Here is a 26,641-nt window from a genome sequence, read left to right on the forward strand (position 1 = left end):
CCTGCTCACACCTAGGAGGAGGAGTGAACAAGTTATGTGTAAAGCAAAGGAAATGTCCAAGTATGGTATAAGAAGATTGTAAAAGGCAGCTAGCTCTGATATTATGCATAAAGACAATTTAAAGTTGATTCACCACATGGGGATAGTAATTTTGTACGTTGCACCTATATTCATTCCACATCGAAGGCAGAAATTTTGTCAGCTGAAACAATATTAATGTGAAGCCTATTTATTCACTAGGAACTAATGACATTAATGAAGCTTGGGGAATGTTGTGCCTCATATCTCAAAAATATCAATAGTTACTGTAATAGTGAATTAATAAACTGAATATTAGTTTAGATTGTACACTCCTTTGAGCAGGGTCACCTCTCCTCCTGTCTTCACCACTGTTAACTCTGCTCTTCAGCTACCTTGCCCTCCTCCTCGAGGACCCTCTTCCCCCCCTGTCCCCTCTCTCTCCCTCCTCTCCCCCTTGGGGGTCTCCCTGTCATTCGTGCCCTCCCTTTTGGGCTCCGTCGTATGCAGACCTTCCCCTCTCCCCTCCCCCGCCCGTAGCTGTGCTTTGAGCTCACGGAGTTACTGTGCTTATTGTTTACTGTACTATGCTGTCTCTCCTCGTATTGTAATTTAGTTTGTCCCTGTACGATGCTACGGACTTCTAGTGGCGCCCTATAAATAAAAATGAATAATAATAAATTAATAATACATTACACAATGCCTGCCTTCACTGTGATTTAATGGGTTCACTTCAGAACAAATTGACATAATTAGCAGCCTCAAGAGTGTCCAATCAAAGTACACAATAATTGGGAGGAAGGGAGTATAAAATTGTAGTCCAAATAGGTTTAGTGTGATTAAAACACAATTAGCATAATATAGCAAGGTTTTGCAGAATTTTAGATCTAATCTTACTGCGAAAAAATAAATATAATTCAACATTTAAGAAATGCTTTCTTCAAAAGCTTATGTCACGCGAATAATCTGCCTGAATAAATCAATCAGTGTTACAGCTCTCATATACTAACAATAATAGATATACAGAAGTGTGGAATGATGCAACCTAGAATTACTTGCTACAAAAGAAGTGTAATTTGTGTAAAACGTTCAGATCTGCAACACTGGTCATTCTTGCTGAGCAATGAATATATATGACATGACACATGCAAGACATGATTAATGTACCAGATAGTTGAAAATATATACTCCATTGCAGCATTTCTCACCAGTTTAGCTGTGTGTTTCTCCTTGGCATGGAAGGTGGAGGACGGTCCACATGTGACATTGGAGGATGCTTCTATTAGGTTGGCCCTGCTTGTTGCTGGTACATCTGCAGTGGGCAGTATATTTTGTGAGCATTTGGTTGCCAGCATTTTTGGTTTGACCACAAATTCTAAGCTAGGTTTGTGTGCCTGTATCCACATTTTGGCTGTACACTTCCTGACGATTTTGGGACTTTTGGTGCTAGCTGTTTTAATAACCTGTTCTGTCCTCCCTTGCTCCTTTTCCATATTAGAAACAGGTGGCGTTCCGTTTCTCTCTCCTAGTTGCTTATCGAACACAGTCTGGACTTGACTGATCATATTGGTCACTGTAGTAATTCCATCCCCTCCAGACACAGTGCTCCCAGAATCTGTCCTTTCTACACACATAGGTATCTGTTGCTCCAAGTCCGAGAGTGTGGTCTCTGAATCTTCTAAAGCATGCTTCCTCTTCAATGCTTTCCTAGTTCTCAGCAGATAGCTCTCCTGGTTCCTGCCATCGTTTGGTGAGACTTGTCCTATCTTAATTCTAGGGCTGTTCTGACTTTCTGGACTACGAGACAAAACTGGACATATCTGAACTTTGCTGCCCATGCACAAACTTTTCTGTTGGGTGATGTGTGTCTGAGTTGAGCAATCTTTTAATGAATTTTGAGAAAGAGGAATCAGCCCAAGTGAAGCAATGCTAGTGTCTGAAAGTCTTTGTGTACAGAGATCAGAGTTACTACTCAACTCGTTGGTGTGCTGTAGGTTTGTAAGAATTTTTGTTTCAGGCAGTTGGGTGTTGGAAAACTGTCCTGAAAAAGTCAGGGAGGAACTCTCATTCTGGTCTTCAGAGTCACTTATAGACACATCTACATGCGATATAAATATATCTGGAGTGCAACTGTCTGGATCTGCAACAAGCTCTTCTTCACCATTCTGCTGGGTAACAGGTGTTGAAATCCTTGGCTGGGAATCTGAAACAGTATGAAATCCGTAATACAATGAAAACAAGAAGAGTACTTTAGATCATTTTAAAGTGTCTACAAATTTATGTTTACGTTTCCAAGGCTTCAATGATAACATTTACAGCTTAAAATACAACCAAAAACTCAAATGTAAATTTCCATGCTGATCCAAAATGAAAAACATAGTGAAATATTCATAAGCGCTGTATACAACGATCAGCCACAATATTAAAACCACTGACAAGTGAAGTGATTAACATTGATTATCTTGTTACAATGATACCTGTCAAGGGGTGGTATATATTAGGTAGCAAGTGAATAGTCAGTTTTTGAAGTTGATGTGTTGGAAGCATGAAAAATGGGTAAGCATGAGGATCTGAGCGACTTTGACAAGGGCCAAATTGTGATGGGTAGACAATTGGGTCAGAGCGTCTCCAAGACGGCAAGTCTTGTGGGGTGTACCCGGTATGCAGTGGTTAGTACCTACCAAAAGTGGTTTAAGGAAGAACAACCAATGAATCGGTGACAGGGTCATGAGTGGCCAAGGCTGATTGATGTGCGTGGAGAGTTAACGCTAGCTCGTCTGGTCCAATCCCACTAAAGAGCTACTGTAGCACATACTGCTGAAAGAAATGAATGCTTGATATGACAGAAAGGTGTCAGAACACACAGTTCATCGCAGCTTGCTGCGTATGGGATTGCATAGCAACAGACTGGTCAACATGCCCATGCTGACCCCTGTCCAACACTGAAAGTGCCTACAATGGGTACGCGAGTGCCAGAAATGGACTATGGTGCAATGGACGAAGGTGGCCTGGTCTGATGAATCATGTTTTCTTTTAGCCGGGTGAGTGTGCGTTGTTTACTTGGAGAAGAGATGGCACCAGAATGCACTATGGGGAGAAGGCAAGCCAGTGGAGGCATTGTGATGTTCTGCTGGGAAACCTTGGGTTCTGGCATTCATGTGGATGTTACTTTGACGTAACACATACCTAAACATTATTGCAGACCAAATAGACCCCTGCATGGAAACGGTATTCCCTGAGGGCAGGGGCCTCTTTAAGCAGGATAATGGAAAGTGCCACACTACAAAGATTGTTCAGGAATGATTTGAGGAACATGACAAAGAGTTTAAGGTGTTGACTTGGCCTCCAAATTCCCCAGATTTTCTGTAGAAAATAAGTCCCCTTGCAACTTACAGGACTTAAAAGGATCTGCTGCTAATGTCTTGGTGGCAAATACCACAGCACAACTTCAGAGGTCTTGTTGAGTCCATGCCTCGACAAGTCCGAGCCGTTTTGGAGGCACAAGGGGTACCTACACAATATTAGGCAGGTGGTTATAATGTTGTGGCTGATCGCTGTATTCTCACACATAACATAAGAGTGCCAAATAGTTAGAATTGTATACAATGTTGCCAATTATCTGATTGTAAACAATGGTGTTCTGTGATGCTTCACGCCAGATAACAGGGTAGGTAGTTAGGCAGTCAGTACTCACATGGATTTGCTATATAAATTATTTGCTACCCCATTGTTGTAGTTTTAATCCAAGACAACTGCATTTACATTACAAATTAGAATTGCTTTTTGATTTCATTAAAACACCACCCCTAAGGAGTAATTTTGTTACTTACATTTTGGTAGTACTTAAAAAGAGAGATACAAAAAAAATTACCTATATTAAATCGTTTTACTGGTGGCAGAATATATAAACTAACTTCCTTGTTTACTAGCTGAGTGCAAGAAATCGTCTCTATACACAGGACCATTACTGTAAGTCCATTAAAGGATGCTATAGCGAGTGGTTCATAGTAGCATGCTTTAATGGCAGGAGCTCAGGTATTCATGTATATTTGTGAAAAAAAGCTCTTTCATGTAAAGCAGCTTTCATTTCATGTTTAATATCCTACTAACATGGCTTGTAAATTTCTTCGCACTAGGTACTAAGAGACATCAGCATTGATTCCCTTACTAATTCCATGTGTTTATATGTGCGTATCAGTGCTGTTCTCCTCCCACTGACCCACTCACCAGAACATGTAGCTACACTGACACAAAGGGGCTGCAGCTTGTTCCAGGGGTTTCCCGATTGGCTACTTGGCCCATCATCCATAGGCTCCTCGGACAGTGTTGATATTGCAGTGCTGTATATTTGGGCTGAAACAAAAAGGATTTGAATGGGATCATTAGAAACCAGACAGGTCTTTACAAAGAGGCATAAGTAAAATACAAAATAAAGGTAAACTAGAAGAAAATTGTACAGTCATGTCTGATGCAGACATTGGATCAGAACAATGTATTATAATATAAAAGGGGTACTATAAAAGTTTGCATATGGGAATCTGTTTAACCTTCACCTCTTACATCACACTTTCTGAATTGTCATCATGCAATATAATCTCTAGCACTCCCAAGTGAGCCATGCAATTGGGCCTTGCAGAACCAGCTCATAGATCATAATGGGTGCATATGCTTTGATTTGTAATACAGTTTCAGCCCAAACAAATGACATCACAGGGTACCATGCATACTATTATCAAAGGGAACTTTTTTTATGCTTTTAAGTATATCATAGTACAGAAACAGTGCATAATTAACATATTCCCAGCTTGTGCAGGTCAACTGAGCATCTACAACATATTTCCATAGCAACTAGGGCTCACTTTAAAACATATCTGGCTTCATTAACTCATGTGCTACTTAGGTTAAACTATACGATCAGTGCTAATATTAAGTAAAACTAATTTGAGAGAGTGAAAAGTGACGGGCAATTTAAACCGATGAAAAGAAGCATCTCAGTCAAATAATAATAGAAATGTACTTTATATGATGCAATATTTTAGTCACACAAACTAGCAATCAATTATACACTTAAAAGTTACGGTTATACATACATTTAAACTGTACACAGTTTGTGTCCCTTAATCTCAGTGAAGTCTTCACCTGCCTCCAGTAGCTCCTTTCTGCTTTGTCAGATTTGTTTGCTATAGCTTCTAACATGTCCAAAATGTCTGCTGCTATGTTATTACATTTAATCAAAGAAATAGACCTCTATCTGTAATGTTTTCTTATTGCTGAGATTAAGGGAAATGTGCGGCCCTTTTGGAGGACAGAGCCTATAACTGCTTTATATAGTATTGTGCCTAAACCACCTTCCATTCCTTTTAATAGAACTTCAGTGGAGGTTTCTCCAATGAGCATCTGACACCGGATTGGATCACTCCTGCTCTGGAAAGACCCAAGCAGTAGTAGCGTTAACATGTGGAGGTCACTTTCACTCTGTGAAATACAGTATATGGTGAGCATCTCAAGGAGTGGGGGACCACCCCCAAAGTGCTATTATAAAGAGTGGGTGGATTTGGACACAATACCATACTTGCCAACATTCTTTGAGACTCCCTAAATTCGGGTAGGTCTCCCAGACTCCCAGGAGAGCAGGCAAGTATCCCGCATATGGCAACTTGCTGTCAAAATGACGTGATTCACAGTGAATTGCGTCATTTTGGCCCTGACCCCGTGACAAAAATGCCATTTTGTCGTGGAAGGCGGGACCAAAATGATGCAATTCACTGGGTCTCCGCCCCTCCCGCCCTTCAACGACGCCCCCCCCCTGCCCGGGATCTCACGGGAATTAAGTTTTAAAAGGATGGCAAGCATGCACAATACTACTAAAGTAAAAAAAACCATTTGAGCCAAAAATCATTACCACATGCTCAATACATAGACATGAATTCCACACTGGTCTTCTTTGTTTATTATTTTAATATGTAAAATAAGAGTCTTTATTTTATAAAGCTTGTATATCCAATCAGTATATAATATAAAATGTGCTGGTAGCATAGATACAGAAAAATATAGAACACAGTGTATATATAAACACAAACAAAGCTTGAGGGAATGTGATCACCTGGGATAGCTGCACTGTAAAAGCGTGTTTTGAAAAAGTACAAGACAAAAACAAATCTCCACAACAAAAGGCTTTAGAAGCAAATCAGAATAAGGCAAGGTCACAGAACAAATTTTAAGAAAAACACCCAACATTGTCACACTTGGGCCCATTGTCTGTCAATAAACACCAGCATTTAAAATAGTAATCCAAATTAAGAGCCAAGGTCTTGGCAGACAGAGTACGCTCAGGAAAGTACCTAGCCCGGGTACAGTATAGTGAACAAACTTAACTGTTTGAAATCTATCTATCAAGTTTTGAATCATGAGCCTCAGTACTTGTTGGAAATTAGTATGAACACATATGATTTTGGGAAGAATATTGGGTGAAGCCTGGTACTGGTTAGGAACCTTTTAGCAGAAAGATCGGTGCTTCAAAAAGCCAGGATTTGTTTCCTTCAAATTATCAAAATAGATTCAGGAGAATCTGTGTTTTTCTGAAGAGTTACGAGACACTTTTACATTTTTAGTACCGGTTAAATATAGGGATAATAAAATTGAAATGAGTAAAGAAAGAGACCACCTGTTTTGAATGGAGAATTAGTCTTTTGCGGTTTCAAATAACCATAAGGACTTGGGATGGGATGGGATGGTATGATCCCTCTAGACAATGACTCAAATGGTCATCCAACTCATGCTGTGAGAGGAGTTGCAGTGGAATTTCAGGTTAACATTGCATTTTATCTACATAGTTGGTCATATCTGAAAATTTCAAATTTGTTTTTTTTAGTGGACCTTTAACCAAGAAGATACTAGAATTACTGGACATTCTGGAGAGTTCATCAAATAAAATTATACGATTTAGTTACGAGGGCAACCAATTTTCAATGAAACTCCAAATTAAAAAGTCTGGGTGGCTGACCATTTACTGCTATGATCCTGAAAGTAATAGGAAATAGAGTTCTATAAACATCCAGAAATGTATGAAATTATATTAAGTAAAAAAGCTCTTCAAACACCCAACAATGCTACACAAATTGGCATTCTGTCATTAATAATATGTGGAGAAGTTATCCGATTGTCTAGGACAGTCTCCACAGGCTCACATAGGCACTGAGGTTTTCCATCTTATATTTGCAAGAGAGAGTAAAATGCCATTTTGCTCTAATTTGTCGCAATAGAGACATAGGCCCAGGAATTTATTTATTTTGCTCTGGTGATTATTTAAAAAAAGTCTACTTGTATAGGTTCCTTAAAACCTGCATAAGATGATGAGCTGGGCATAAACAGTGTAGGAATAGAAGGTGTAGCTGAGGATTGATCTCCAGTCCACTCTCTGATGTGACAGTTTTAATAGCTAGATTCATATAGTTGTCTAGGGTCTCAAGAACAGAAATATTCAAAAATTACCACCATCCAAAATATGATACAATTTGATGGTAGATTAGAGCCCACTTGTCCATCTTTTAAAACTATTTCCTTTATAATGGCCACGACTTTAAGAACCTTACTGATTTTCTCTTTATTTTACTAGCACATCTGGCACAAAGGCCTTGTTTTTTTTTTCTTTCCCCTTACTCCACTGTTCTAGCACTATATATATCAACTCCCACCCTGCCAGAGATTCACAAAAATTATTTCTCTTAACTAAATTCAGCCTTTCTAAAAACTAAAACTTTTGTCTTGGTTAGGTTCTGCTTTATTGCTTAAATATTAGTACACTGACTGAAAGACCAGACTCCAACCTCTCCTACAGACACATTCGCTATGTCCATTTGTGAGAACTAATTGCTTGATAGATGTTCCATGCAAAGAATCCATAATGTCAATACTCATGGATGGTTAGGCAATTGTCAGATTCAAGTCCACATCAGGCATATTGAAATGTCCCAAATATGTCACCTCATCTTTCATTACATCCTAGTGATTTGCTGTATTACAAGTTAATTCAACTCATCCTCTAGTCCTGGTGGTCTATAAATTGTACCCAATTGAAAAACTAGCCTCACCAGTTTTTACAGTTATCCAAATACTCTCAATCCTATCTGCACTGCCCCATATTAATGTTGTCTTAATTCTCAATCTTTACATATAAAGTAACTCCAGATGCCTTGTTTTCCTACTCTCTTTTCTAAACTAACTATGCCCCAGTCATGATTATCATTGTGTCATATCTCAGTAATAACAATGTAATGGATAAATTGTTCCTTGACATGATTGAAAGAAATTAAGAGAGTTTATGTTTATAAACATTGCCTACAAAGCATTGAAAATGTCGTCATCTTTAAGGGGCGGGGTCTACCATTTTTCAGATACTCCCCTTAAATAGGGAAAAACCTCACTTGAGCAATATATTTTCCTTCCAAACTGTCACACTGTCAGCACTGACAAATCCAAATCCCTTTCTCCTTGCAGTTACATTAGCCAAGCATTAAAGTAGCTGATGCAAAACATCCTATGAACATGCTACACTTCAGACAAGGAGCATGCACTGTTCCAAAATCATTGGTAAATAAATAGCATCAACATCTACCTCTCTACCTTGAATAATAGACTTAACTAATCTGTACTTTCTACCTCTTTCAGCAATAGCTCTCTCTATTTCTTTCATGACCAAATCCCAGAACAATACGCTTCCTACATTTGATGAACCATCAAACTTCCTGGTGGCTCATGCAATCTGCTTCCTCTGCAGATACCACCACTTCAATATCACTTCAAGGCTCAATGTAAATAGTAAATTAATTCTAAAAATGGGACAGCTGCTGTAACAGGTCTACAATCCAAAATTCTAACTGTTCTAGATCCAACAGTGGTCCAAACTGCAATGTGGTCTTTGGTGGAGAGCTGACTGAAATATAGAAAGTGTTAATATTCTCTACTGTAACCTAATCATCTAACTGTACTACCCTAGACATTTTTTCAATAACAAATAACCTGTTTCCAAACTACTGATATATATTTTTTTTAAATCACTTCAGATCTCCTTAATTCCTAAAAGATTCAGTATATACTGACAAATTATTAAACTCTGACCTTGGCTAATTCATGACCTTGTTATAGGTTTCGCAGAGGATTCTTAGCAAAAAATGCAGTGGCCTATATTATCCTCAACTACTCTAAGATCTTGTAAGCAAGCCTTAACTGACACCAATGCTGGGGATTGTGGGTCCAGAACAAGCGCCATAGGTTTACAATGTACCAGACCTAGGCTAGCTATGAAACACGAAAAGTAAGGTTACAGTCAGGACAGGCTCAGCAAGAGACTGATAGATGCACCAAATCAGAATCCAATAGCAAGAGCACTGTGAAGCTGATGTCAGCAACAGTAGGCTAAATGCAGAAAAACAATGTTCGAAAGCGTAATCCAAATCTAAATCCAATGTCTGGCAGGTAGTTAACAGCCAGAAACCTAAACATACTTATTACGGGCACCACACTGCATGCACCCTGAAAATTGCCCACAAGCGTGCTCACAGTGGCGTGTTCTTGTATGGTAGAATGTATCACCATGTGCACCAATCATTCACGGATGGGCACGCAGGTACATTTTGTATCATTTATTAGCATGCTTGTTAAAATGGAAGTCACACATTTTTGTAAATCTATATTTCCAATGGATAATAAAAGTATATAGACATAAGCCTGAGCAATTACATCCATCTCTCTTCCCTATTTAATACTATAGAATGTGGCATTTAGCGAAAACTGTTGGCTGTTTTCTGCACTCTACAAAACAGTTAACCCTTTGTGCTGCAGATCAATTTATAGTTCTAAATGTTGTTTTTCAACCATCAACAGAAAAATTAAGTTTGGAGATTACTTACAAAAAATTCTGTTGCATAATTGCAAACTTACATGTGTATGTGGAGTCGCACATATCTCAAAAACAATTATTTCTACTACTTTCAGGTGTACAAACAAGAGTAGAGATGTGGTTTGACAGTGTTCATTATAAACGCAAAAGTCACATTACCCCAGGGTTTCCTAAACCCAGTCCTCAGGGCTCCCTAACAGCGCAGGTTTTCCATATCTCCTTGCTGGAGCACAGGTGTATTCATTACTGACTGCCACATTGTAACAGATACACAGGTGGTCCTAATTATGTCACATGAGATCCGGAAAACCTGCACTGTTAGGGAGCCCTGAGGACTGGGTTTGGGAAACATTGCATTACCCTATATGTACACAATATAAAGTAATGACATGTCACACACACACACAACAGAAAATAGTGTATGGGCAGTGTTATTAATAAATGTGAAAGTTACAATTTAATTAAATACAAACACACCCAAATCTGTCATTAACCACTTTATAAATCCAATAGGAATCTTCTTTCCTGCAGTAGTCCAGCCAATAGGAAATGTGACTATATGACCACAGATTAGCATTTTACAGCTGCAACGCTATGAATGAAAATCCCTCAGCTGCTGGGGGTCACCATTCGCAAACAGCCAATCAGAAGTTGCTAGATAGTGCTGCTGATATCATCATGTATCTTTACACCAGGCCTCTTGTACCTAGTGCTACACTTATGTGCACATGTCCTTACTGTACTCAATACTTGTCCTCCCCCGCTCTGCATTTTGGTGTGCATATGTATATTTACACCACAAAATAGACATACATCCAACTTTAATTGAGGCCCTAACTTTGTCTATTGTGAAATATAAATGAACACACACAAGAAATATAAAGTAACACTCATAAGAAAACATTGCAGCTCTGTTTCTAGTGTGCAAGAAAACAAATGTTACTGTCTTTCAAGTCTATACATACATAGAACATTTTAGTGCAAACTATATAGATAGAACTTAGCACTATGACACTATAATATTGACTCAATATTGTTCTATCCTCATTTCATGCTGCAGAGGAGTGAATATAGAGCAATACGAGTCATGACTCCCAAGCAGAGTCATTGCATTTGCACAGTGTGTGTGTGTGTGTGTGTGTGTGTGTGTGTGTGTGTGTGTGTGTGTGTGTGTGTCCGTCCATGCCCCAGCGATGACATCATCATTATGGACACGGTCACAAGCTTTGTGGACGGAATAAGAATCTTCTCTTGCACATGTATGTACGTGTACAATTGCAATGGTCACTGTGTATTAATGTCATGCAGGGGGAGGTGTGAAGGGTATGTACACGTGTGTGCGCAAACATCATCTGTGAATGTACAGAAAGCTGAGAGTATAAGCGCATACAATGAAGTATAGTGTAGATACAAGGACGTTGGGAATGTTTGCTTTGGGTACTAAGTTATCTAAAGGACAGCAGTGGACATTGGTATAACTAGTACAAATACAAGAGTGAAAGGGTACGAGTACCTAATGAGGTTTTATAGGGAAAGAATAACAAATCAGGAAGTATTTTAAAAACACCCTATATTTATTTCATATGTGAATAACAATCTTTTTTTTAAAAAAAAAAAAAAATCTGTTTTGTTTTTTTGTATTTTACCATTATATAGTCTACTAGGCACCATGTAAACAACAAATAATGTGAAAACTGGCAGGTTCTTTTTACAAAACAAAAAACAATCCAACTAAAATGTATTTTTGTAGAAATGAAACCATCTCCCAGGAACTGGCATAACTGTGGGCTTTTCGTGTCCGAGATGCCCTCCTCGGTCTGTAATAGTCAATTCTCCAGAGCTCAGCAACCTGGATATTTCTGAATGAATACAGTGGTCAGTGCAAATGTATGCATTGTAGACGTATTTACACTGATTGCTGTATTAAACATTGAAGAATGTGTAAACCCATGGAGAACTGACAGATGCAGGCAGACGAAGGAGTGAGTATATCAGCAGTAGCGAAGAGAGCTGGTGCACGAAAATTATTATACAATTATTGGTATAATTTTAGGTGGAGTTCTTCTTTAGCGTATGTTCAGTTTTCAGCTATGCCCACACCGAAAGTGCTTGTGGCTAAAAAGATCACCGACTCCTCTGGTCACTAGAAAAACCATGCTGCTCAATTCCGATTACAAAAAAACCCCCCAAGAAAACCAAAACACACTGCTTTATCTCTTGCCACCCGCTTTAACCCTGATGTGCATGTAACTGCATCATGAGGAAAAATGGCATACCTCAAAGTAAGAATATACTGTTAAGCAGAGCCTTTGCACATGCTGCCCACATGGGATCATACCATAGAGCATCACAAGAACATTACAACTACTTGTAAAGTAACCAGAATTGCAAATTTAGCTCACCTACTGGCAAGTGAACAATAATGTACCATGCCATGTGTGAATTGTCAAAAACAAACACTGTAATTAGCCTCTCAGGGACATGGCACAAAAGAGGCTCACTAGATTAGAACACAGAGCTCTCAATGTGGCTTCTGAGGGGTTGTGGACGTCTTGGAAAAACTTACAGGAATTATCTTGGTCGGAACAAGCTTCAATGTCATTGGTAATCTGAAGGTCATTCCTGAACTCTGAAATAATGGAAAGACATATTACTTTATGTCTCAGGAGTAGAGAATGCAAACATTTTTTATATTGGAAAGTTTAATTTACCAGTGATATATGGCTTTTAAACTTATCTTATCTGTGGCGAGACAAAATGCATTGACAACATAGGATGGCAAAATTCCCTATCTTCTCTGGTATCTCTGCCCCCATTCTGGGTGGTGTGGAGGATGCTTCCTAGGGAGAAGTATTTATAGGTGCACTAGCTTCTTAGGCAGGCTCTTTCACTGCACCCATGATCACATCTACAGCCCACTTACAGATCTGATTTAGGAAGTGCTCATCTATTCCCTGCTATCCTAAACCACATCTTACGGTCATTTATGAAAGCGTATAACGATAAAAAAGCATCACTCAGCAGACAGTTGGGATAAATGCTAAGGAACACTGCAATGTGCCCCTATAAACAGCTGCTTCCCCTGCCTCTGGTTTGGAAGGTCTGGGAAAGAAAGATCTACTTTTAAACGAACATTTAACAATGCAGGCACATATGTGGATGAACTTGGTAAGGGCTGGAGAACTTGTTAATTGGACAGCTAATAAACAAACAAACTGAGCAGTTGCATATTTAAGAAAAGCCAGTAAGCTACAGCACAAGGGTGAAGTATTTCAGTTTAAGACATTTGAAATTTTCTACTTAGTGATAATCTATGCCTTATTCCAAAACACCTAACCAGCATTACTACAAAGACTATATAAACATCATAATCACGACTTCATAAACACAAAATGCATTTTCCAAAGTCCTAGAAAAAAAATAATAAAAAAAATAGATATATATATTATATATATATTCTATTGATAACCACATTGAAGCATAACAATACAATTTCATAAACTGCGATATATAAATGATTACTTTTATCTTTCATCTCTTTTGCACATATACAATTTGATATGTGGTTCAATTGAATACATGTAGGTACACTGATGTGCTGAACAAGGAAGATTGATATATTTTATAACAGGGGCTGACTGGGCCGGTCCCATAGTGGGCAAGCATGGCCTCAGTCATTGCGCTACTTGCATTTTTATTCCTTTAAAATGTTCCCAATAGGCTGCTGAGCCAGCCAGACCCTGTTTTACTGACCTATGTAGAGAGTTAACTTTTCATTTCCTGAGAGTTATTTGAATAGGTAAGCATTTTCGTGAAAAATGCCAGAACAAGTGGGGATGGGTTCAGGATTAATAAACAAATAAAAAAAGGTTATTGCCTTCTCCACTGCTATGGCAGCTACAGGGACAAGAGGTTCATCTGCTGTAAAGGCCTAGTCACAGTAAACAAGACAAAGGGCTAGATCTACTAAAGGGGAGTTTGTTGTGAAACCGCTGGATTTACTAAACGCTAATCTACTAAAAAACCCATCTGAAAACCACAGTACCAGGAACCGCCAAACACAATATTCAAAAAATCTAGCCCAAAGATGCTATTCCTGCTGCAGGGAGACCCTGGGTATTGCTGTCTGGACAACACACAGACTTCCAGCCATAGTATATTCAGGAAGATCATCTCTTACAATGCTTTGTACAATTGTCAGACTCAAACTACCTGTCATCTGCTCCAGTGCAGATTCTTCATGTGGAGGGATAAGCAGCAAATTTACAGGGATGGAAAAACTGCTCGTACTGTCCTGAAAATGTAAAAGAAATTATTTAATAAACATATAGCTAACTTTTTTGAGTTTAAACAAACAAAATTCTATATGTGAGTTACAAAGGACACCAACATAACATGTATTCAAAGGAATAAATACCACAATAGAAAGTTGAGCTTACTTCCAAATTATTCTATAATAAATGTCGAAAGAATTCTAAGACAAAATGCAATGTACACCTTATTTTTCTGAATATTTGCATATATTAATTGTTCTGCAGAGGTGAAATTAAATGGTAATGATCGATCGATTCCAGCGGTAGAGGACAAATGATCAAGAAACAGCAGAATGTCTATTTTGTTTTACGAAACAATAACCTTTGAACTGTCAAATGTTAGGTTTCTCCCTTCATAGAATAAGAAACAAAAGATGTTCCTTTTAAAGGCAATTTTTGCACAATGTGACTTTGTCACTTTGGGCCTTATGCTGATTGGATGCATGTTCGGTGTAATTTACACAAAAAAGCCATAGGTAAAAATAGTGTATTTACACCCATATGTTGAGGTGTAGGCATCTCAAAACGTGTCCAGCTCTGCACCTCTAGCACATACGAAGGGTATGTGTCATGCACAAATACACATACACACATCCAGGTCATAAGCACAAGAAAAGTTTAACAACATTTGTTTTGATAGCAAAACACACATTCACTGTTATTCTTGATGTAATACAGCAAATATAATACTTCTTGCATATGAATGAGTAGCAAAAAAAAATAAAAAAATAAAAAAGAAAGGTTTTATAACATGCCGTCAATATCCTATTAATATAATATGTGTGTGACTTGTTTATCTGAGCCCGAGTAAGCAGGCGTACATCCAACTCAGCATGTCCAGAACTACAACTAAGTGCAGAGTTAGAAAAAACAGCACAATGAGCATAAAACCCTCATTTAGAGTTGTACACAAGTGCATTTGTGCACTGTAATTTTACATTTTAAGTAAAATTACACGCACAAATTACTCCTGTATTTTGAGTTGCACTTATGGCCCCTTACACATTGAGAGGTGGATCAGGTGCGTTTGATTGCAAGAGTAATATAGTAAAGACGTAGAGACGCAAGTTAGTCATGCCCCTGCGAGATGCGTCCGTGGTTACACATCTCTTTAGATAAACCTTTTAGGAGGTGTATCTTTTCCATAGTTTGCGTGTACGCTTAGAAGTTGATAATGATGACTGCAGTAGCTTTGCTCCAAACGCAACTATGAACTCTATTTTAGAATGCATTTATCTCAAAATATGTGCAATTCAAGATACAGACGCAAAAACACAAGTGGGCAAGTGCATCTTTACATGCAGCGTTAAATGGATAATCCGAAAAAGAAAAGTAAAGTTATATCTAGATCATTCACACTGCCCAGGTTTATACCTTGTTGCTCCATTTTGTCCTTGCTTGTCTTGGGATCTCTTGGGTTTCAAATAAGTTGAGATCAAGGCAGTGTTCAGCAACGGATTTCAAAGCTCTGAATTTCTCTTCAGTTTCAACCATAAGCAACTGGGTAAGAGACACGTCTAATTAAATGAAAGACACATTAATCTAAAGGAAACTAAGAGAAACATTCAACATATTAATGACATATCAAAATTCTATGAGGATAGTCTCTAACCAGTATAATCTATACCATGTGTTATTTTAAAGCAAAGAATACAGAGGGCCTCATTTACTCATTTAGAGTTAGGAGGAAATCCAGCTTGAAAGCGCAATATTGCAACTTGGCAAAACCATGTGGCACACATTTAAAATAAGAGGACATATTTATATTTGGGTGGGGTGACATATTTTAGTTCACCTCTAAATCACAATGTAAAGCATACTTGTCTACTTTAAAAACCTCTTCAAGAGTGCAGACAGGATGCAATGCAAGATAATTACATCATTGAGGCCACCATCCCGCTACTTGACTAGAAAGTGGGCAGGAGTCAGGAGGAAGGCCAGGTTTCTGGGGGTCCAGGACAACTACCCGAAGTTCAGGAGTCGGGAGGACATTCCAGGAGACTAGGTAAGTATGATGGAAAGACAGGGCTCCCCAGTAATTATGTGCTGCAGACTAAAGCAGGCAGTATTTTTCCAAGGGTATTTTATGAATTTAGTGGGCCTGTTATTTTTTGCCACAACAGTATATAGACTTAGTGGCCACTTTATTAGGTATGCCTGCTCATTATTGCAAATATCTAAGGCAAGCAGACATGGTCAAGAGGTTCAGATGTTGCTCAGACCAAACACCAGAATGAAGAAAAAATGTGACCGTGGACTGACTATTGGTGCCAGATGGGTTGGTTTGAGCATCTCAGAAACTGACAATCTTCTGGAATAACCTGCACAATAGCCTCTACAATTTACAAAAAAATGGTGCGCAAAGCAAAAAACACCCAATGGCCTCCACAGTGACCAGATCTCAGTCCAATAGAGCACCTTTAGTATGTGGTGGAACAGGAGATTTGCAGCATTAATGTGCAGCCGATAAATCATAGATCTCTAAGGAATGTTTCCAGCTCCTTGTTGAATTAATGCCACAAATAATTCAGGCTGTTCTGGGGGTAAAGAGGAATCCTACCCAATACTAGAAAAGTGTATCTAATAAAGTGACCACTGAGTATATAAATGGAAAACCATTCCAGTTAACTATGAAAAGCCAGAAACATAAAAGATCATTACAACTCTCAATAATACACAAGCCAGCTAGTTATACTGTAATTTACAAATGCAGACAGACCCTTCCTGGGTGAAATAATCAATAGCGACAGATAAATAATATACCTAAAAATCAACAATTGAAAAGAAAAAGCACTGAAAGGGAATATGGTCAAAAGGAAGGGCATAAAGATGGATGTTTAGTTGCATAGAACATCCTAGGACACTGGCTAACCTGTGACACTCCAGATTTTGTGAAACTACAAGTCCCAGCATGCTTTGCCAATATATAGCAGCTTGTTGCTGGAAGGGTATGCTGGGACTTGTAGTTTCACAACACCTGGAGTGTCACAGGTTAGCCAACACTGTTATATAATAACATCTCTAGACAGTGATATCAGGTAGCAGGCAGTGAAATAAACCCAAGCAGTGAATAGTTGCATCATGTTTTCAGGTTTGTTTTCTGGCATCAGAGAACAGTACACATAGTAATGTATTATCTAGCTCCATCCACTCCCCCATTACCCAGTTACATTCACCAGTACAAACATTACATCTTTCCCAAGTACATGCAGTATAGCTTTCACAGTTTATGCATATTCAGGTCATTTGGTCCCAATATCCTTAGCTCCCTGAAATATAGCTTTATAATTCAGCATAAGAGTTACAGCTATAAACTTTTACATTAGCCATTCTACCCGCCCTCACCCTATTCACAGACTCAGACTAGAAGAACTACCATAGTACTGCACGCAAAAGAAAAAATGTATCAAAACATGGTGTGCTCAATGTGCACTCTTAAGATGGATTTTCTCCTCCATCTAAATGAGAGAGTGAGTATTTTTCTGCTGCATACAATGCATTGCCTATTTGCTCTAAGATATTTAAACATGCATTATCGGGATATATATTGCTATGGACAATCTGGGTAGTTTCTGAGACAGAAATGGATGTATGATTATATGGTAATCAAATATGAGGAAACCACATAATTCACAAACAGAATTGTAAACATAACTTAACATAGGTGCAATGTTTTCCATTAAATCACTACAAAAAGCATATAGAGAACAGTAAAACTCTGCAGTAAACTGACCTGATAAGTTCATGTCAGAAGACTCGCTCATTTCACGTTCTTTCATGTAATTTCTGAAACAGAGGCAGCATTTTTACATAGTAAAGTAACACTAGAAAAGTATATGTGGCAACTAATCAGTGTAAACACAAAAAATGGATTGATTCAGCACCATAGTGGTTTTAAAATGACCGGTTATACAATGCTGTAGGGGCAGACTATCTACCAGAACAAATGTCATGGATGGTGATGTCTCAAGAGTAGTAGGAATTACCAGGCATAGAGTCTAATGGAACAGTACCACTGTGAGAAGTTCATTACAGAACATCATTTGCTTGAATTTACCATGTGGGGTCTCAGCAGAGCTCCTGCTGCCTACCAATGGGTAAGAGCCATTCTCACAGAAGATTCGGAAACCACTGACACAATAGAGATTATATACGTATAAAGTGCCACAGTCCAAAAATATACTAGTAAGCTAATTGGCTTTCAACAAAAGTGGACGTGTATGTGTGTTATTGAATTAAGACTTTAAGTCCCAACAGGGCATGGACTGATGTCAATGATACCACAGAATAGCAGCTGAGTGTGCCCAATATGGCTGCCTATCCCTCTGCAACAATGTAAAGAGCTTTGAGTCCTATTGGGAAAAATAATATATAGATAAAGAAATATAAATTATTAGAATACCCTCTGTGTTTGTCATGACATCCCTGAGCTCCAATTACAAAGTGTAACTTACTGCCACAGTTCATTGATCTTCTGCCTCACTCCTGGCTCCATGTTACTGAAACAACAGAACACCTTATTTTACATATTATTTTACTACTTTTCAGGAGAAGATCTTACAGAATAAATACAACCCTCACATTTAATAGATTAATTCTTGTACAGATCCTACAGTAAGACAAACAACGAGAACCTTCTGGATAATAAACAGAAGACATGCTTGACAGATCTTATGCTTTACTTACAGAAACAATTGATAAGCCTTCCTATTGAAAGTCAAATGAAACTAAATAAATTAAAATCCAACTATTTTCTTAAGTATAATCCAGTCTAAGAATTTGCTTTGGATTTCACCAATCTTTCATAAATGTAGTTCATATATGGTCCAGTAACATGACAGACTGCTATATATAGTGAAACAATAAGCTTTAACGCAACTAACTTACAGACGCCCACTTGCCACAGTTAGGTCCTCCTAACCACAGTCCCAAGAAAGACACCACAACAAAACATCTTTTATCTTGGAATGTTAGTTATTTTGGTCAATGGTATGCTTGACTTTCCGGTCTTACTATCTAAACAAATAATGCTAATTATTCTAGTTATTATCCAATCGTAGAACACATTGTGATGACGACTCTGTGTGTCTCTCGATATTTATTAGTGTAATAAAACAGTTGACGTCATTTATTTACATGACACAAATATCACAAAGGTGCAGTCACCAATCATATAGCATTCAATTATTTAGCTTCTGTTAGTCTAACTTGTACAAGACAAATCAAGGCGAATATCTTGTTTGTTGCTGAGTTTCACCACATTTGTTAGTTGTTAAGTTAATCTCAATTCATTTTATCATGGTCTAAGGCTGAATTTTAGCTAGGCAACCAGTATCATCACTCACCAGTTCATTAGGTTCACTGCGTTGGCCTCCATTGCCAGCACACTGAAGTGCTGAACAGTTAGGTAAAATTCACAGCTATTCTAGAACAAGGGAAACACTTGTATAAGTGCAAAAAGTCAACAGACACTCATATGTAAGCCACAGCATGTATTTGTATTAGTACAGAAAGTGAACATGTCTTGTCTCCATACCTTCTTATTTCAATAAAAAAATGTCCTGTGTAAGTTTGTTTAAAATGGTTTCTAATAAACGGTTTCCAGTAACACCAACTTAATATCATTATACACTTAGGCGGATACATTAGACAAATATTTTATTAATATGCACAAAACAATAATTTCAGATCTGAATGTTCTCATAGAAAAATATTGCTATCCCATTATAAAGGTTTACGATGTATTGAGCATGTGTATAATACTTATGTAAACAAGTGTTTTCAAAGGCATATGAAGTGCTTTGTATTGTTAGTGGAAAAGCCATTGTCGAAGTCAGCAAATTGGATAAAGTAATTTCAATTAAAGTCGAGCAAACTTTGTTGTCTTTGTCTGAAAAGATGCGTACGGTACGCTATGACGTACAAGGGCACGCTACGGCGTGAAAGGGCGTACGCATCCACTACACGTGGCAGCAACAGTAATTGGTCTTTTACCATACATTCGCACAAACACGCATACTTATAAAATAGTACACATTAATGGCAGTTGCAACACAGTCAGTTATGTCGAAATATAGTAGTATTTATATGTTATATCAGAGTTACATGCATATTAGTGAAATATACGGAACAGGTTGAAGGAATCATATCATAAGTGGTATCATAATAAACCTCTTAACATTTCCTACTGTTTGGTTCACTCTGCGAGGGAATCGCAGAGTGCATACACAAGTTATGAATGATAGGAAATTATGAACTACTTAAGACTAAGGAATCTTGGCGGGAAGAGCAGAGCATACCCCCTGGAGAGGTGACCCCTCCTTTGGATTCCTTAGAATGAACTAGCCAATGATTGACAACCCCTTGGACCTTCCTGAGACCTGGACCAATAGAAACAAGCTATACCATCTTCATTGTATTACTGTATTTCTGTGTGTATATAAGCAGCAGCTTCACATCTAGTGTTCAGACATCTTGTCCCCAGACTTTCATGATTGAATGACTGCACACTGGATCCAGAGCGCCTGCGATAAGTAACGGCTGTATTTATTAATATAACTTCGCTTGAACATATTCTACTATTTGCGAATAAATCTTTGTGCGTTGGAAACACAAATCGAGGTTCGACAATCGTTATTGGTTAGCGACAATACGCACATAACACCATCTTAAAGACACAGGGCCTGATTCATTAAGGAATGTAAATGCTGATACACTCCGTATTTTCTGTAAAATTGCTCTGCACATGCTCAGAAATAGACTATACACAAGTGAACGCAAGTACATGCAATTCATCTTCGAATGCAAAGGACACTTGCGACAGCCTACAATTTCAAGGGCGGAACAGGGGAAGGAAGGGGCGTATGCACGTAGTCAATGTACAGTAAGGGAGTGCAAAGGTTGAGCACACGCACATCTATTCCATTCAAGCTCTGGGCATATCTAAGGTATGCGATTTTTAGCAGTATCACTAGCACCCGCTGCAGGTCAGGTGTAAGTGTTGATAGATAGTGATGACTGTCGCATATGCGTGCTAGAACATGTATTTGCAATGAACAGCAACTGTAAACAATAATTTTATATACAGTAGGCATTAATATCATGATAAATATATTTAAAAATTGATAAAATAAACAATTTTTTTTTCTTTGATGATTATATTAACAGGTGTTAATGTATTTAATAATTCTATTTTTTAACTGTGCGTTCTGATGGGACTTCCTATAAACATTTGCATTATGTTAATCCTGCAATGTGTTGTGTCTGTCTGCATATGGCAAGTGTAGTATTGGCAGAACCATATTCAACAAGAAACATTTCCCGAGATCCTTGTTGTTTAATACAAGCTTATCTGCCTGCAATTTCCATTCTATCACAAAAAAACTTTGTGTTCCTTGATGAATCATAAAGATTATTTTGCTCCAAATATATTTAGTTTGTTAGAATTTTCTATAATAAAAGAAGATTTATGTTTGTTTACAAAATAGACTACTATTGTTTTTCCTCCACAAGCTCATATTCCTGCAACACATTTCTGTGCAGAGAAAGTCAATAAAAGTAATGTTTTTCTAATGCACTACTGAACTAATGTTACCATTCAATAGATATTTAGAAAACAAAACTTTGTTCAAGTAGCATTTTCTTTTGTTAAATGCTATCTCTCAACCGAAAACTAAATGTAACTTGGGAATAAATGCAAGTTAAATAGCTACAGAAGGTTATAAAAATGGGTATAGCAACTGTAGTAAAAATATTCTAAGTTTGAAGATTACAAGAACGGTGCCATTTAATTTATTTTGAAATGTTCAACAATGACAAAAACACAGTAAATGTATCCTAGCTGAGCACTTACTAGATCTTCTACTGCTGTAAAACACACATTGAATTTCTTCAAGATGATAATTTTGTTCTTGATATCAGCTACTGTAAAGTGCTCATCTTCCCTGAAGAAAAAAATAAATAAGAGAAACACTTGAGTTTCCTTTGGGGCCACACACATACCAAAATATGTGATTATGTGATTTTAAAAACTAGACTACGCTGAGTCATACCAAAATCAAGTATTTAGGAATTCATATCCCAGCTATGCTCCAAAACCTGTATGAAGCCAATTACCCTGCTATTATCAAACAAATTTCAATGCTTTTAACCAAATGGCATGATCTCCCACTCTCTCTCCTAGGGCGTAATGCGGTCATAAAAAGTGTCGTTTTTCCAAAGCTATCATATCCAATTCAAATGCTCCCTATAGGATTAAACAAGCTGGACACGCATGTTTGCACAAAATTATTTTCCAAATTTATTTGGCACTCTAAAAAACCTCGTATACCAAGAAGCAAACTGATTCTCGGAAAATCACAAGGAGGAATAGGCTTGCCTGATATAAATTTATTCACACGAGCAGCATTATTCAGATACATCTCTGACTGGCTTTTTCAACGTAATTGCTATACTGATAAAAAAAAATTGAAAACGCTCTATTTCACCCATACACCCCGGCAGCACTTTTACATTTACCTAAAGCCTTGATACTGCCCCAATTTGATAAAAATATCTTTTTTAAGGATACACACAAAGCTTGGATCCATATTAACAAAAAGTATAATAGAGACTTTAAAACCACTACTTATCTCCCAACCTGGGGTAATACTGCATTTCAGCCCAGTTTAGAAAATATTAACTTTCTCGCATGGCGTGATAAAGGAATAATGGCAATAAGGGACATATTTGACCCGGGTGGCAGGATTTATTCCTTTGAGCAATTAAGAGAAAAACTAGGGACCCCTAATTCTCAGTTTTTTATGTATCTCCAACTTAGGCATTATGCAAACTCAAACCTAGATCCGAGGAAATCTAGAGAAAACCCAGATAGTTTGGAAAGTCTGCTCTCCTTTTTGAAAAATATCAAATTTAAAATTTAGGTATATTTATGCAGATCTACTATCTACACAAAATATAACCCCCTGGAACCGAACAGTGAAGGCGTGGCAAAAAGACATCTCTAGTATAAATGAGCCAATCACCTTAACTCGGCACTTTGAATTTATCTGGAAATCCTTATCTACTGCTCATCTCCAGGAAATACACTTAAAGGTGATTCATAGAGCATATATACCACAGTCAAGACGTAGGTTTATGGTTGAGGGAGAGACAAGTCTATGCCCAAAGTGCAAATCTCAAAAAGCAGACTGGTTACATAACTTCTGGAACTGCAGGAAGATTAGGAAATTTTGGTATAAAGTTGTTGATTTTATTAACAACACATTTAAATCAGGGGTGGCATTAGCCGCAGAACCCCTCTTGTTGGCTGACTTCAACAGTTGGAAGGAATGCCTACCCGGCTATGGGATTTTACCTGCTCTGACTGTATTGGTTACGGTAGCAAAGAAACTGATTCTGCGATTTTGGGCATCGCCAGTACCTCCATCTCTAGAGATGCTCAAAATTGAAATTTTGAATATTATTTATTTGGACAGAAGAGCCACTCTTCCGGACATAGAAAAAGGTGGAGAAAGATTTCAGAAGAAATGGGGCACTTATATTGAGTCGCTAGAACCCTCGATCCAACAAAATATCTATAAATTATTTGAATATACTACTTGGTATTTACTTAAACAATTAAGCTAATTCTCGACCCGCCTAATGAAAAAAAATAAAAAAATCTATTCGAGTCGAAAGATACTGTTTACTCTCTTGGATGCTGAGGATTTGAGTTCACTCTGAATACAGAGAAAAATCACAAAAATAATCTCCAGTCTTATCCCCTCTATATTCCCTAAAAGACACAGACAACTACTAGGTTGGAAAAAGATTGATCTGTACTGTTTGGCTGACTTCTGCTCGCTAAAGTGGCAACTACTCCACCACCCCCCCCTTTTTTTCTTTTGTTTTCCTTAAAACCGTATTTTTTCTTGTTCTCTTCAATATAGATTTTAAATTGTTATAAGCATAAAGTTATATATACTGTCGATGTATAATTTAAGCAAATTCAGTCACTGGAGTAAAATTTTGATTGTATATGAACGCATCTAAATAAGTAATTGGTATTGTATACTTTGTGTTTGTTACTGTTACTGTCATGTCTTTTTCTGACTTCTGAGAAAAACTAATTAAAGATTTAAAAAAAATAAAAAAAAAAAATAGACTACAGCGTCTACATTACATATACCACAAACAAAAACAAATCTAACCAGGTTTTAAGCAGCCAAATAGGCTGTCTAATTGTGTATAGCTACCCATACAAGCAGTGATTCGAATATCTACTTATAGGATTATGGAGCAAGAGTAAGTAAATGAAAAGTGGGGTTATTTGGGAGTAGTCTATATACAGGAGATAGTTATGAGCAGGAGGTTATGAAATGATGGAGATACTAGGGTTAGTGAAGGATTGGAAAAAGAAGATGGTGGATTAGTGTAGGATATAAACTATTAAGCAAGGAAAACATGCTGTTTTTTTTTTATATACAGTATACACATCAACTATATTGGACATCCAAGAAAGCGTACATTTTTTGAGGTACATTAAAACAGGCATATCTGTAAGTGAACAGACCTTTCTAGCGTTTCCTTGGCTTCCTTGGTGATAACTGCTCTAATGTAATACTTCTGATCAGAAATATGTATAACAACTTCTGGACACTGGCAGTCCTCTGTAGATGGGTTTGGCATCTTCACAAACTAACAGAAAAAAGGTTAAAAAAACGACAAATGAAAACGTTAATAAAATGAACCTATTTGCATTGCTAGAATACCACATTTAAAGGGCCAGATTCAATTCAAAGTGATGTGCCACCAGGCATAACCATAACATTCGGCTAAGCACACTGCCGCCTATTACGGTAAGGAATTTACGCTCAATTTTCGGCGCACTCAAAAAGAAAAATTAGTGGAGAAACATCACTCTGGAGTGCCTTCACGGACTGTTCCAGAGGCAAACAGTGACATCACTTTAAACTTAATCTCCCCTAAAGTTACCAAAGCACAAAAAATATTATATTAGTCAACTAAATCCATGTATGTACAAGTGGCTACCTTAAGTTATGTTCACCCCCTTTAAAGTTAAAGAATATTGCTGGCCCAACACCTGGAGGATTTATTAGTTCAAGATGATTGCTGAATGGCTATCTGTGGTCAATAAGGCAAAACTGTGGTGGGACAAACTACATGGCAGATCATTTAAACTGTTAATGATGAATGCTCCCATACAGGACAACTGGTCAGATACTACACACACACGTAACAATACAATCACCAGCTGTTCAGAATTATGACACATCCAAAATGAATTATAATCTTGTGGACTATAGTGTCGCTGTTAAAAAATAAATAAAAATAAATCATCAACAGGTGAACTAATGTTACCATTCAATAACATTAGTTTATTAGGATTTATGAAATATCAAATTCAGACCAATTCAGAGTTAAAAAAGTAGATGACACAATGCCAGAATTTAATTCATCCAATGTTACCAGTGAGGGTTATCACAAGGATCACAGAAAGAAAAAATATTACCAACAACAAAATCAGTCAAAATGCCTTTGTACAACCACACTAACAACATGGCTGTCAAAACCAGGACTTGTGGGAGTCAGTAAAAGAAAACATACTAATTAAAAATAAAATGTGCAACCCCTCTTTTATATCCAATCCCCGATCCCCTTTATCCTTCCCCCACCTCCTTCCTGCTATATACCCTGTATGCCTCAAATCTTGTTTTCAGTTTGATGCCCTGCAACCCTTCACCCGAGGTCACAGCTCTTATTGAATTGCTGGGGCAGTGGGTGAAGCTTGGTTGGGGAAAAAAGCAGAGAATAAGACTGAACTTGATATTATTTGCCCAGAGCAGTTCTCTTTGGAATCATGTGATCTCCTCCACACAATATAGGGAGGTAACGCAGCATGTCTAAGATCAGAGGGACATGCAGTCTGCATTATGTAAACTCCCTCCTTCCTTTGCTGAAAAGAGCTGTGTGATTCCCGCTTACATAAATAAGTTTTAAGGGGACCCTGTTATGCACCAGTGACAGCAAAGACTACAGGGAGCATTCCATTCTGCTGTCTTTTTATCAACTTTACCGGATGCTTGTAAGAGGTTAAAAGAAAGATTTGCGCTTCATCAATAGGGATTAAGAATCTCATTAACCAGTTGAGAAAATCATTGTTGTCTCCTAGACTACCTCAGCAGGTGTGGACTGCCCGTGGAGACAATGCTGGTCCCTGCTCTTCTACATCCCACTAACACCTCCCAGCCAATCCTAGCAACACTGACCTGTGGATAACCCTACAGGGAGGGATTCCTAGTATGGGAAACTTGGACCGGTGGAAAAAGGCTAGCAGGGAAGTGTTCTAGAATTTATTTACCCTGATGTAGATTCCCGTCTCTCATCAGTTATCTTGTGATTCTTGCTCCAA

The 26,641-nt window shown here is 37.8% G+C and overlaps 1 protein-coding gene across 3 annotated transcripts in view; it reads right to left on the reverse strand.

Moving 5' to 3' along the window:
• Positions 1–26,641, reverse strand: part of ACD (ACD shelterin complex subunit and telomerase recruitment factor) — a 33,950-nt gene that overhangs the window by 4,715 nt on the left and 2,594 nt on the right. Inside the window, exons 3-12 of one of the 3 annotated variants that reach the window (XM_075212996.1) lie at positions 24,782–24,906; positions 22,082–22,172; positions 19,575–19,654; positions 18,684–18,728; positions 17,963–18,015; positions 15,604–15,746; positions 14,129–14,210; positions 12,483–12,545; positions 4,246–4,371; positions 1,227–2,221 (exon numbers count right to left, since the gene is read on the reverse strand). In XM_075212996.1, coding sequence (XP_075069097.1) covers positions 1,227–2,221; positions 4,246–4,371; positions 12,483–12,545; positions 14,129–14,210; positions 15,604–15,746; positions 17,963–18,015; positions 18,684–18,728; positions 19,575–19,654; positions 22,082–22,172; positions 24,782–24,906 — 1,803 coding nt within the window. Of the gene's footprint in view, positions 1–1,226; positions 2,222–4,245; positions 4,372–12,482; positions 12,546–14,128; positions 14,211–15,603; positions 15,747–17,962; positions 18,016–18,683; positions 18,729–19,574; positions 19,655–22,081; positions 22,173–24,781; positions 24,907–26,641 lie in introns of those variants that run through there. The other 2 variants (XM_075212997.1, XM_075212998.1) reach the window with 2 other exon arrangements.

Source organism: Mixophyes fleayi, chromosome 5 (assembly GCF_038048845.1).
Source record: "Mixophyes fleayi isolate aMixFle1 chromosome 5, aMixFle1.hap1, whole genome shotgun sequence".
Taxonomy (NCBI): Eukaryota; Metazoa; Chordata; class Amphibia; order Anura; family Limnodynastidae; genus Mixophyes; species Mixophyes fleayi.